The 13,686-nt window shown below is 33.5% G+C and overlaps 1 protein-coding gene across 1 annotated transcript in view; it reads left to right on the plus strand.

The window, feature by feature from the left end:
* ed (hemicentin protein echinoid) overlaps positions 1–13,686 on the plus strand; it is a 495,537-nt gene that overhangs the window by 408,392 nt on the left and 73,459 nt on the right. The window contains exon 3 of the mRNA XM_085960225.1: positions 2,356–2,616. Within this exon, the coding sequence (XP_085816351.1) occupies positions 2,356–2,616 (261 nt within the window). The remainder of the gene's footprint in view (positions 1–2,355; positions 2,617–13,686) is intronic.

Genomic DNA, 13,686 nt, shown 5'->3' on the forward strand with positions numbered 1-13,686 from the left:
TTTTGATCGTTTAAGCTAGTCAAGTCAAGTTTATATGATTCAACAGAAAATTTAAAAACGTTGTATATTAAAAGTTATTTTTATTTTGTAATTATTTATATATTTGTATTAAAGTTTACATGATCATTATTTTGCCAAATCGGACTTTGAATTGCCATTGTGGAATGACATCGTAGTAATTTAAAAAAAAAAAAAAAAACAATATATGGAGACTTGAACGCACAACCATTATAATCCGTACGCTATGTCTTTCCAATGAAGCTATCAATGCAATCGTTAAATCACATTGAAAATTCTAAAAAATATGCAATAGCGGTGATATTTCAAACTCCGTTATTTTGCTTGTCAAATTATTAAAGTATTTGAGTAATAATGTAAATGTCATTGTCAAGTAACTTGTGCCATTTGTTGGCAAAGTGAATTCGTTTCCGTAAGGAGTGAAATTGAAGAAGATATAACAGATGTGTCAGATGTTCGCAATATTAATAATGGCAGTTGAAAAATCGCCAAGACATCGGCGGCATCAGGTGACACTCTCCGAGCATCGGGCGAATTATTGTAATGCCCGGAACTTTATATGCATCGTAAATGTTGATGGCCGATATTTTTGCGAACGGCGGGAAAATTTTTCTCGACTTCGAAAAAGGGCGCCATTTACGACTGGACGCGTCTTCTTTTTCGCTCTCTTCCGGTTTTCTACGAGAGGAAAACATAAATTTTATAATTATTTTCTTGTCTTTTTTTTTAAATTCTGTTCCACTACGTGCCAATCTATAGTATTAAATTTATGGGAACATTTCGTTTAAGTATAGTTCAATTCTAAATAATTTACAGTGCATGTGCAAAACCCTATTGGCAGATAGTTTATTTTAATACGTTAAAAGTAAAAGGGCTTCTCTCCATCACTGAGATATGAGCATAAAAATAATTACATAGTGTTAAGGGGTTTTTTTAGGTATGTCCATTAAAAGTTCTATTATATAAAGAGTAAATACTGAGCTACTTCCACCATTGATTAAATTTAAAATAGCTTTGTTATTTCTCCTAATGTGAATACAATATATCGTCTCTGTTCTGGCAGAACACACTAACTGGAGAATACTAGTTTTGAGTAATTTGACTTTGAAGTTAATCTCACACATTACACAATATATATTCTGGAGAAATAAAAATGTTTGCCTACCTAGAAACCTACGCTAAAGAGCTGGTTAAAAAATGTAAGAAATAATATCGTCTCTCTTCTGGCAGAACACACTAACTGGAGAATACTAGACTTGTCTAATTTGACTTTGAAGTTGTTAAAATGTTTGAAATGGTCTCCATGTGAGTTTATTAAGTCATCGTAAAAAGGATGGCTTTAAAATAAAGACAAGAAGGTTTCCAGACGGTAAAGTTTGAAATAAGGAACATTTTGGTATAACTAACTCAATATGTCATTTTTTCGAATTAGTGTTTTCTGCCAGAACAGATATTTTGGAGAGTGACTCTTATAAATTTAAGAAATGAAGAAAGCCCCTTTGCTTTTAACATACTCGTTGCGCTATTAGGTTAAGACAACGTATGTCGTAAATATGAGCTTTACAGGAGAAAACTTAAAAAAAAATAACAAGCATTTAAGTACTCACCTACATATGTAAATGTTGTTAAATAAACTTAGTACAGATACATAAATGCAACTAAATTAAATATTTAAACTCTTTCAAAAAACTGTATTGCTTACTTGGGTAAAAGTAAGGTTGTGCTCAACGTGAAATCATTTATATTTTAATTATATTGTTAAACATAACAACTTTATTTGAAAACAATATAATGAAGCTCTACCATGTACATAAACGCTAATATAATTAGTGGGTACTCATGCGACATTTCACATAGATTTTAATGTGATTATTGACTTACGACTTACATATACTTTTACCCAAAGTTGTACCGAAAAATAACGATGAAAATAGATTTATTTATCTTGATTTAATGTTTAATACTACAGATAATATGTATACGCGCTTCTAGTATTTTGATGGTCTTCTTACTACAGTTTAAAATTTAAAAAAAAAACGTCGTTTGAAATATCCATCGAGACTCATACACTCCGCCTAAAATCAGATTGATGCACGTAGATTTATGTAATAATCTCGAAATTCACTTGTTTCGATAATTTATAAATCAGTTTATATTCCTTGAACGTAATTGTAGTTTTTTTTTCTTTTATTGTGGTGTCACTACATGGTGGAACTGCATTGTATTATTGATTAATTTAATAATAATAAATTATATTTTAGTTACTGTATCAGTGTATCACTGAATATTCACATATTTCCAATCGCTTACTTATTTGTGTATTTCTTTCCTTTCCAGACTTGACTACCGTCCGGAGCAAGGCCGATACGACCTGATGATCTCAAACGCGTCATACGAGCGAGACAATGGAAAGTTCGAGTGCCGCGCGAAGGCTGGAGGGTCAGGGCAGAACGTCCACTCCCAGGCCTACACCCTAACCGTCCTCACCGCACCAGGTGCGCCCAGAGTGTCCTCGGGATCCCGCGTTTCGGCCACTGAAGGGCGCGAAGTGAGACTCTCCTGCTCCAGTGTTGGAGGCTCCCCTGAACCGACGATAAGGTAAGTCAATTAAATCTTTTAGTTAAGTACCGCCAATCATTTTACTGTGGGCAAATACTGTGATATAATATGATTAATTAATATTGATCGCTTACTGGGCGTAGCCGTTTTTTAAATGTAGTTTTACATCTACACGATGGCCAAGCAGCTTACGTGCCGGCTTATAATGTCGTGGGTCCCAGGTTCGAATCCTGTGTCTGGCAAAAGCACATATTGTTTTTCAATTTGTGTTTGGTGTCGGAGTCAAGAGTATGGACCTAAGAGGTTGAGCAAGTGGCAAACATCTATATTTCGTAAAAACAAAAATCTGTTGATAATACAAACCTCCATCTTGTCGACGCCCATATGATCCCATATAGTTTGGACATGGTTTAAAAGATACCTTTATTTACAACAATACAACCCATATTATCACTAACGGTGGCCGGTTTCGATCATCCACGAAGCCATATGTCATGATGTTGATACGGTAAATACAAAAATGCATGTTGTTTTTTTAACGTTTGTTCTATCCGGAGCAAGTATCTATGTAATGGGTTTGATGAGTGACTAACAACCATTCGTCGTAAAAATTTCTGTTAATATAACCTGCACTCTGTAGAGGTCCAATTCTCCTCTTTAGAGCGAATGTAGTATTTTTTTTTTATTTATGAATTCTATTCCCACCTATTTCTATACCTACCTCTTTTTTTAGAATGTATTTTTTTATAACTTTATAGATAATTATACATTTTCCGTGTACTAATAGTCCTTTTTATCATATATTTATTTACAAATTATTTTCATTAATCAGGAAAGGCTGGATAAATAACCATATGTTGTTTAATCATGATAGAAATCATAATAAACGATTTAAGATAATATGTATTTTCATATTTATTCATGATGCAAGTCATTTGTATAACCAAGTAACTATGTATCTGACAAAAGGCGTGGGGTGGGTATGTGTAGCTACTAATATATATGTTGTTATTTTAATTTAAAAAGCACGTTTGATTAGTAATTTTATTGTTATAATATTGAAGTATGTATACGTAATACACACTGAAAAAAATATTCAATGTAAATCATTAACTACTCTATAAAATACATTTTAACCATTAAATCTTGCATATAAGTTCTGATATGCGATTTACGCCTATATTACTTGTGAGTATCGATTTCAGACATAAGTGACAACAACCGCTCTGATTCTCGTAGGTTAGGTTAGAGTCCATAATCTCTATTCTATATAATAACATCCGCGAGTCTATTCTATATACGAGGCTGCTTTCAGTCTTTACGGCAGCTAAATAATGTAGGAAACTATTGAATTATTAACACTTATTATTGTAACAATAATTACAATAAGTTAGCCGTCTGAATTGTCAAAACTGTCTATCTCGGTCTAAAATTTATCACAGCCAAGCGTGTCTGTTCTATACAAAAGGCTGCTTTCGTCCGCTAAAACCGCTAACTAGGGTATGTTTGTATCGAATTATTAACACGTATTGTAACAATTATAATTAGCCGGTATTAATTGTTGCAATAAATGATATATTTTAACGGCATGCCCCCTGCCTGTGCTAAAATTTAGAGCATGAGCGATAGAGAGAGAGAGCGAGAGAGAGACAGTTTCGACTGATTAACTGATTACAATACAATTACAATTACAATATTTCAATATAAAATGTATGTAACAAATACTAACACATTATCACGTCAGCACGTTAGCGGTCGATAGTCGCCTTTTGTATAGAATAGACCCGCTGAGAGGTAAAACATAGCACTCATTGTAACAAGTATTACTAAATTATTGTAATTGTTACAATAAGTGTTAATAATTCGATACTTTCCTACCCTATTTAGCTGCCGTAGCGGACCGAAAGCAGCCTTGTGTATAGAATAGACCCGCTGGTCCGAAATTGTGAAAAATAAGAAATGCTTTCCATAAAACGTTCTAATTCTTTCCGACTTCATCAAGTCATTCACAAAATAGTTTTAATGAGTATTTCCTTAATTAAGGCTAATACTTAATTTGACAACATCCTAGTGTAAAGGGTGAAAAGTCTCTAATAGCTGTCTTAAAATTTAATTAGTTTTATTTATAAAAGTCATTAGGATTACGGGCAGAGACAATGAAATACCGCCATCTGCTTTCGGACAATTCCCGGCCGAAAGTTTAAACTAACTCCTCCGCCATGTCCAGAAATGATTGGTAACGGAGAATCGTGGAAAGTGGAAAAGCTTAGAGAAGGTTGACACGCCTAAATCCGAGGATTTACGCATGGGAATTTATGTACGCATCGAAAATTTCCGGCCTTACTAGTCGACAATCGATAACAATGTTATTAGCAGGCGCTCAAAACTATTTCATCCCCGCAGGCATTTCAGTGCCTGCACGCAATTTCGGCTACCTACATTTAACATTATTTATTTTCGTTAATTGCTCACGCAAAAACATGTTTGTTAATTACAGGGTAAATGTAACTAAACTCGCACTTGCTACAATGCTTTGTAATAATATGTATTATTGTATACGTTTATTATTAGTAATATTCGGCTGTATATAGTACCTACTGTTTACAAAAATTCGACACCGAGCTTATTTTAAATTTGCATTGATATTATATATCAATGCAAACAAGGTGTAATGACTGTAATGTAGTAATGGTGAAAGATCATAGAGGATCCAAAATCAAAAAATTGTAACGTGACCTCACCAGAAATCGAACTCGAAGACATTGAGGCTTCATTGTTTCTGAAAATACTGAAATAATATTGTATATGACTGCCGCTTTATCGAAAATAAATAGTAATAAGATAGGTAATAAAAGAATAATTTTATCTAATGATTATATTGATGTGTATAAATGTTTAGGAAAATACATAATTTAAACTCATCGCTCAATTATTATATATCGTCCGTGAGCTATTGAAATTACATCGATTTAGTGTTTCGTGTCTTTAGTGTGTACCTATTCCTCAGGAGTAGTGTCGGATTATCTTCTTATTTCCCGTAAGTAGTCCTGACAAGTGTGCTCTTTTTCTCTGATCTCCATAGTCTACCTCTTTCCAAAAGTCACCATTTGTCACTGGTCGCCTAATTAGGCACCTTTCAATTTAATTCCAACTATCAGTGACTCGAAAACAGAAAAGGTTAAGGCCCGTTTCAGGCGGGACACCGGTGTCGCGCTCGTATATAATAAGGAGGCCTATGTATTCGAATAAAGGAGCCTTTGTATTATGTTTATGAACGCCCCAGAGCTAATGAGTCATCGCGTGTCCGCTACACTTTTCCGTCGGCCGCTACATTCTCAAGCCGCCGATACACTTGTTTTTATTACCGCAGCCAGTTTTATGTTCTAATTTATTACCCGAAATTAGGCGTTGAGTCGTTACATTAGCTCTGGAATAATACAAATGCCCGTTTATTCGAATACAATGGCCTCCTACATTATATCGAGCGCGACACCGGTTTCCCGTCCGTCTGAAACGGGCCTTATAGATAAAATTTGTTGCAGTGATGTTTGCTTGCCTGTGTATGATAGAGTATAATAATAGTATGAATAGTAGATATCGTAGACTGTATATTGTAGGTATATTCTGATTTCAGTGATAATAATTACATTAATATAAAACAAGCGTGGGTTGGGGTGTCATGAAATCAATGGGCATTGAATTGATTTTAAAGTTTTTCAAGCGCGAACTGTCTTCGTGCCATTGTATTATTAAATGCCAACTAAATATTCCCCGGTTTCAATAAGGCGGCCAGGCTTTCAATGAAAGGTTGCCTTTATTGTTGGCCAAGTATAAGCGAACACACGCGAACAATCGCCCACTGATAGTATGTTTTTTTTGTATATTTATTCAAAACACACTACCGCCGTTCGCCCGAAAGCCATATCGTTTTTTGATGCCGCAGTAGAAACGAACAGATATGGTTATTTTTTCTTTTTTAGATTTCCGTGCGAATAAAAAAGCTCGCGTGCCGGAAAAACTGCGCGAATAAAGGGAAATATTCGGGCCCACGTTTGTGCAACAGGTGCTTATAATATTTATACTGAACACATTCAAAAAATTGCGAAGACTATGGAATATAATAACTTATTTTGTTTCCTGACGTTTACAGTAGGGCTTGTAAAAAACCTTCTATAAAAAAATATTAAATGAAATCTGCCTAATTTAATAAAGATCAAAACAGATTACTTATGTATGTATTGTCATAACTTGATGTAATATTTGAAATTCTATATAAGTATTGTACTATTCCATTTGAGTATTTTTTTTGCTACCAGGGTTTCGCCTTTTGGCTTACTAAATATTAACAGTGGACATCTTTTTAACTAATATACTACAATATTTTCAACCACTTTCCAATTTCCAACATTAAATATTAGATCCGCTTTATTACTTATTTATTTGTAATAATGTATATAAACGAGAATTACCTGTATTCTAGAATGTCAGTGTTCTTCTGCCATTGGGGAGTGTGCGTATTGAGTGCCTGAAGATTGACGAAACTAGAAATTCGAAGCTTTTAAAAAAATCGTTCATGTTGAAACAGCATTATAATGAAATTATTACTATCACACAATACGAAATAAGTATTTGCTCTTCCCAAAACCACCTTACTATTGGTATTAGAGACCCACCGGCGCAAGAGTATATAAGGGAGGTGGTAAGGGTATATTCATGTCCAGTAATGCATTTAAAATTGTCACCACTTAACGCGCACTTACCCTGTTCACAACCACCGAGCTTTTCATCAAATGTACTCTTTCGCCGGTGGGTCTCTACAAGGGAACACAACAATACCTAATGAAAAGTGCGTTACCTTTTGGATATGGAGAAATAAGGGTTGTTTTTACTTAAACATTTACGTCTATCATCATAACGTCATTAAATTTTGAACCTTAAACGCAACGCGTATTCAATATTAGTGCATATTTAATGACATTCATGGATGCGTGTAATGGTTTGCTACTCATTAAGTCATAAACCAAAACGGCCGTCAAAGTGTTCGTATATGGTGACTTGCTTTCATATTTCCATTTTATTAATCTGCATATTGTGCTCTCTACATATCGAATTATCAAATTGCATTACTTTACGAATGTACCAATACAATAATATTTATAATAATACATGCATTTAGATCGGTTAATTATTCAAAAATATATATTTTATAAATCGTCGCCTTGACGGTGAATATACCTATTACTCATCTATAAATTTCAGAGAAACTTTTAAGTTTTCCTAAACTCATAATACCCAAATATTTCTGCAGGTATTAGCAATCATTTAACAATTTTATATATTTCTTATCAAAATATTACCTCGTTCTCTTCACCACTATATATTTTGTTGAAGAGTTATTAATTTTCTTAAATAAGACCTTTTTTGGTTTTGTGTAATAATAGCTCTTTTCACTATCAAGGCGACGCAATGATCAACTGATCATTAAGCAAAATGTATCCGTTTTCAATCATATCAAAGGTAATTAACAGTAGGTATACAATTTAATAACGATCATGACTGATTGACAATACTCCTCTAACAGGTCCATATTATTATAAACTGTTAACAATAGTTTTGTGTTGTTTTATTATATATCACGAGTCATGGAGTAACACATAAATTTCACGATGTCACTTCATCAGAATGATAAGAGATATTATCAACAATTTGTTTTGAAACGTTTCAAGAAAGCTAAATATCAACCCAAATTGCATATTTATTTACGTGTCATCGTTTCGTCTCACCTGTCAAATCATTCGCATATTTTCACCCTGTCACCTATTTTATTGAATTTCGTTAACTTTGTTTTATTTCTTACGTACGTTTACATATCACATGAAATCATATTTTTCCTTAGGAATTCCTGTTATTATTGTGATGTATATATGATAATAATATATTTTGCTTTGCGATGCGTTTCTCACTTCTTTCAAATATTAACACAACATTAAAAAAAAAAAAATTATAAGCAAACTCATTTAAAAAAGCGTCCACTGTTATTGAAACCAGGCCAAAATTCTATTTCCTCCGTATACTTTATGCTGTTTTTCCATCAATTATTAATTTAATAAAATATTTTCTGAGAAGCTGGATAATTTTAATTGATTTATTTTTGAACAGAGAAGTTCTTAGAATTCTATTTACTTAATTATATTATTGTCCATCTCTTCAATAAATAATTTTTCGTATACCTACTTCTAATGTTGTATATTTTATATCAGTTAACGATGTCGAATTGAAGTATGTATACAAAACCGGTTCAGATTATTATTAAATTATGTAGAATAAGTACCTACTTACATATTATTGTGTTTTATTTTAATTATAGCAATTGTTTATACCCTGCTGTTAAGATTCGACCTAAATATTGCACATTAAACTTTTTCGGTTGAACGTATTTTGTTTTCATTGAATTTTGAGTATAATGTGTTGATAGTGTTTGTTAGTTTTTTAAATTTAATTAAACCCTGCCTAATCCAAGCCATAATAGATAATAGTAAACAAATATTCGTTTGTCCGTAAAATATCTAAAATTATGCCATTAAATCATACATTATGTTAGTTATTTTATGGATAGATAAATATTTTTTATCGGTTATGGTTTGGTGGGCAGGGCATAATTAATTAAAAAAAACTAACCGACACAATACTACGAAAACAAATAAGTATAACTGAAAAAGTGTGCACTATTCTGTCGAATCGCCCATAGCATACCTAAAGTTATATGGTTTGCTTTTTTTTGGGTTTCATTGAATTTTTAAAACTAACCGGTATTCTCTGCGAATTGTATTATTAGTTCAATGAAAATAAATTAGGATGCCTGTCAAAAGTTTACGCTACTGCTTATTAGCAAGATCTGGGGAAGTGTATCAAATATTATGCACGGTCACTGATCAGTGATCAGTGATCGGTTAAAAAAAACTATTAATGCATAACACACTGAACCAATTCAATTGAAAGTTTTTCTTCTTCTTATGATCCGTTCCGTCTCTTGCACATCTGATCAGTGATCAGTGATCGGTTAAAAAAAACTATTAATGCATAACACACTGAACCAATTCAATTGAAAGTTTTTCTTCTTCTTATGATCCGTTCCGTCTCTTGCACATCTTGGTTACCGGTTACTCAAGAGAATCGCACAATAATTAAGTCAATGCATCGTCGCGGTCACGCTTCACGATCAGACCTTGGAAGGCTGTTCGCTCAATATACCAGCTGCTCATCTCTGTCAATATTTTGACTAAATTCACAAACTCGTGAAGCCTTCAATTTCTCCTATTTCGCCTAACAATTTTTCGCTCCGCTCGTTTCGTGTCTGTCATTCAGGAAACGTATATCCTGCTTCGAGAAAGTTAAAGAAACTTTGTTAGTCTGAAGGCCATGACAGGGTTTGCAATAGTTTAATTTAATCGCATGTTTGTTGTTCAAAGTTTGAGGAATGGCGAAATCCTGCTTTCAAAACTATTGTAATATCTGCGTTATGTACACAGTCACAGTAATTTATATACTCCTAGACATCCGTTGATATTACGTTATTATATTTTTACAATTTTTTTTACATAAATTTGCAAATATTTGAAGAGCTTCAATTCTTTCTTACCTTTTATTTAACCAACTCTTTAGTGTAGATTTCTAGTTAGGCAAACATTTTTATTTCTCCAAAATATATGTGTAATATGTGAGGTTATCTAATCTATTAAATGAAGGTGTTACAAAGTCGGCAACCTCCATATTCCGCCATTATGAGATAATCGCAAAAAACCATCAACCAAATTTAAGTAGGACTGCAAATAGAGTATTAGTAAACAATTAGAAAAGGGAATAGCAATTGAATATCATTTACTTTATTAAAATTAATAGAGAATCAAGTTTCAAGTTAGTCGTAGAAAAAAAAATAGCTGCCGATGAATATAAATCACTTCACGACTAATATAAGTCACAACTATGGTTTTGTTATATTTAATTAACAAACAGAGCTGAATCTGTAGTTTATAAATATGCGATGAATAAGTACTTTCAGAGTCCGAATCAAGAAAAATATAAAAAAAGTTTAAATTAAAGTTTTTTAGCAAAGTGGCACACTTAATCCTCTTCCATGCTCCCCTGACACATTAAACATCAGCAAAAATACCTACAAACTTATCTAAAGAATGGATGGGGGAGCCATAGTCGAAAACTACCCGATCAAGACTCGCAACTGGACAGAATCTGACATTCGAATGACGTTTTCAAAATGGCGTCCACATGATAGTCCGTAGTTCCATTTTTGACCGTTATTTAGATAAGTTTGTAGGACTGTAATATAATTAGGCATTACTCTTCCTATAATAAATGATCTTTGTCTTGATTTTAGTAGACGGCTTTTATAATTATTACGACATGATCCAACTAATTTTTCAAGTCACGAAATTTCAGCAACACACGATCAGTTTCCTGCCACACAATGATCACTTAATTAGTCCTACCTGTGTTAGGTATATAACTGCCGATCACTATCATGGATGTAAGAAGAACTTTCGGCAGCACACTTGCAGGACATACCACACCTGTAGAAAAACAGTGCACCAAAAATGAGTATACTTGCATACTTTTGAAACAGTTGTTCTTAAACTATTTTAATGAATTAACCTTGTCTATATTTAATTTAAATAATGTTTATGAAGGTGCATTGAATATTCCATTTTCACTTTCATACGTGACGTACTCTCGTTGGTTAGTTTGCTGGGCATATCTTGGGTTTTGGTTTGATATTCTTCAGAAGCAACGAAAACTTGTGACATTTAGACGAGTCAAACGACAAGGAATACGTTCCCTCCTCGTCAAGACGTATTAAATCAAGAGTTCCACGTGTTCTATTAAGCCAAACTGTAGAGAACGGCAAGTCGCGATCCTCATGTATGAGGTTTAATCAAATAATTATAATTCTTTCTGTAATTATAATTTATAAATGTTTCCCTTGTCAAATTGTTACATAAACATAATTACTATTTTTTTCTGAATATTATTTTTAATAATTTTCTCTTCATTTGCGTAATAATAATATAAAAGCTTATTATCTTCCATAAATATATCCTATGTCGTGTCCAATAATAATAAAAGACGCCATGTGGCAGCCCTAACTGTTAACCCAGCGGTGCGTGGGTGTCTCGGGAGACTGTTTTCCCCATTACAGTAATAATACCAATGCTGCTTAGTGGGTCAATAGAATACAAAGTTTTCGTGTTATTTTAGGGCGATAGGCGATAACCCTACATAGTGACATTATTTGTGGCAATAAAATAGTTTTTGCGTAAACCGGAAATGGGCTAGGATCTGACATAATCTGAATAATTTGTTGGCGAAAACTGTCGATTCCTTCATCGGTCTGCTGGATAGTTCGAACGTATACCCATAATTACTCTATCTATTACGTTCACCGTTGATTCTGCTTTGATTTTTCTGCAGTTTTTGTAGTACAGGTGGATACTATTAAGTTTTTGTATATATCGACATATTCAGTCAGGTAACTTCAGTGTTGATTTCATAATAAATACATAATTATGTAACATTTCAGCAAATTTTATATTATTTTCACGTACCTATACTAAATTATAGCCAATTCGATTTTGGATTTCATTCATAACCAAGTACCTAATACAATATTAACGGTCTTACCCTACTGGATGTAGTATAGTATGGTACAGATCTCTAGTATGGAAAAATATGTCTTGAGGTAACTGAATGTTTTTCAATCACCGTCGACTGATGACTCGTAACTGAGTTTCGTCTGGACTTGCGACAATGCTTAGGATTCGAGGTAGGAGGGAAATATAGGAATGAGGGCGACCATAATTGCTATGCTATTTATGATAGAATAGTGCTACGGTCCATCTAGGACTAGATCCATAACCGACTGCACTGCTATTCACCAGGTATCCATATTTAAGCTCTTTCTAGTTCTCCAGTTGTTCACACTTGACGTATCTGCATCCCCCTTGATGTCAGTCAATTTCCTCTGGGTGTGGCCCCATAACTTAATTCATTCAATTTGAGACTCTTCATGCTCTCAAAATATTTAATATATTAAGTATAAATTTGTTAAATCAGATCATCGTTAGTAGAATTCGCAACTTTTAATTTTCTTTCTATATTTATTCAGTATTTCTATGAAGTACAAATAAAAGTATTTATTAATACATATAATTGTCAAGTTTATATGATTTAACAGATAATTTAAAAACGTGGGAGGTCTGATATGCATAACATTATGTAAACAGTTAACACGTTGAATACGGATGCGTTTTACACCCGCATGTTTTCCCAGCTAAAGGTGTATTTACGTGGTAAAATCACGTAAGTACATAATTTTCACATTTTTGTAATATTGAAATATTAACGGTATAGCTCGCATACATTTCGTGTTGATATTATTATATGTAGACGCCACAGAACAGATTAACAAATATAATTCCGATAGCGGATAGGCTATTCCCAAATACATTACATTTTGACGCAGGGTTTTGAATGTGTGAGTGTCCTACGAAAATGAACCACACATTATAGACGTGCAATAGTCTGTGTTGCGACCTTCAAATACACCAATATTGAATGAGCGTCAGTGCATAAACCGAGAGAAGTTGTCAGATATGAAGGAATGACGTATTCTTGACGCGTTTTTAAGTGGATCCCGTATTCTTGCACATTCGAGATCGGATACCTGTTACTCCACACTCGTTAGGTATTTCAGTTCCCATTAATTCTGCGTTCCCTTGTATATGCAGTACCACACGTAATGATTCACTATTTATATCAGTGTGTGATAATAATATAAATACTACTATTGAATCCAAGGAGATGTGTTTATATTGCTTGTTGCACGATAAATTCGACTAATAATTCGCGATCAGTTATAATTTAATTTGTTTCGACAAATTCCAAAATTGATTATTCCCCTCACGCCCCGTGTCTACAATTTCTTCGCAACACAACTTTGGCCGAAAGTTGTGAGGGCTGGCCATAAATCTTTCGAGATTTTTGCGATGCACGGCACACCATGCCTCCTACCGCCGCCGCGTCGAAGATATGCCAAAG

The sequence above is a fragment of the Rhyacophila brunnea genome, unplaced genomic scaffold (assembly GCF_057557595.1).
Source record: "Rhyacophila brunnea isolate RB1 unplaced genomic scaffold, BYU_Rbru_1.0 scaffold_11, whole genome shotgun sequence".
Classification (NCBI taxonomy): domain Eukaryota; kingdom Metazoa; phylum Arthropoda; class Insecta; order Trichoptera; family Rhyacophilidae; genus Rhyacophila; species Rhyacophila brunnea.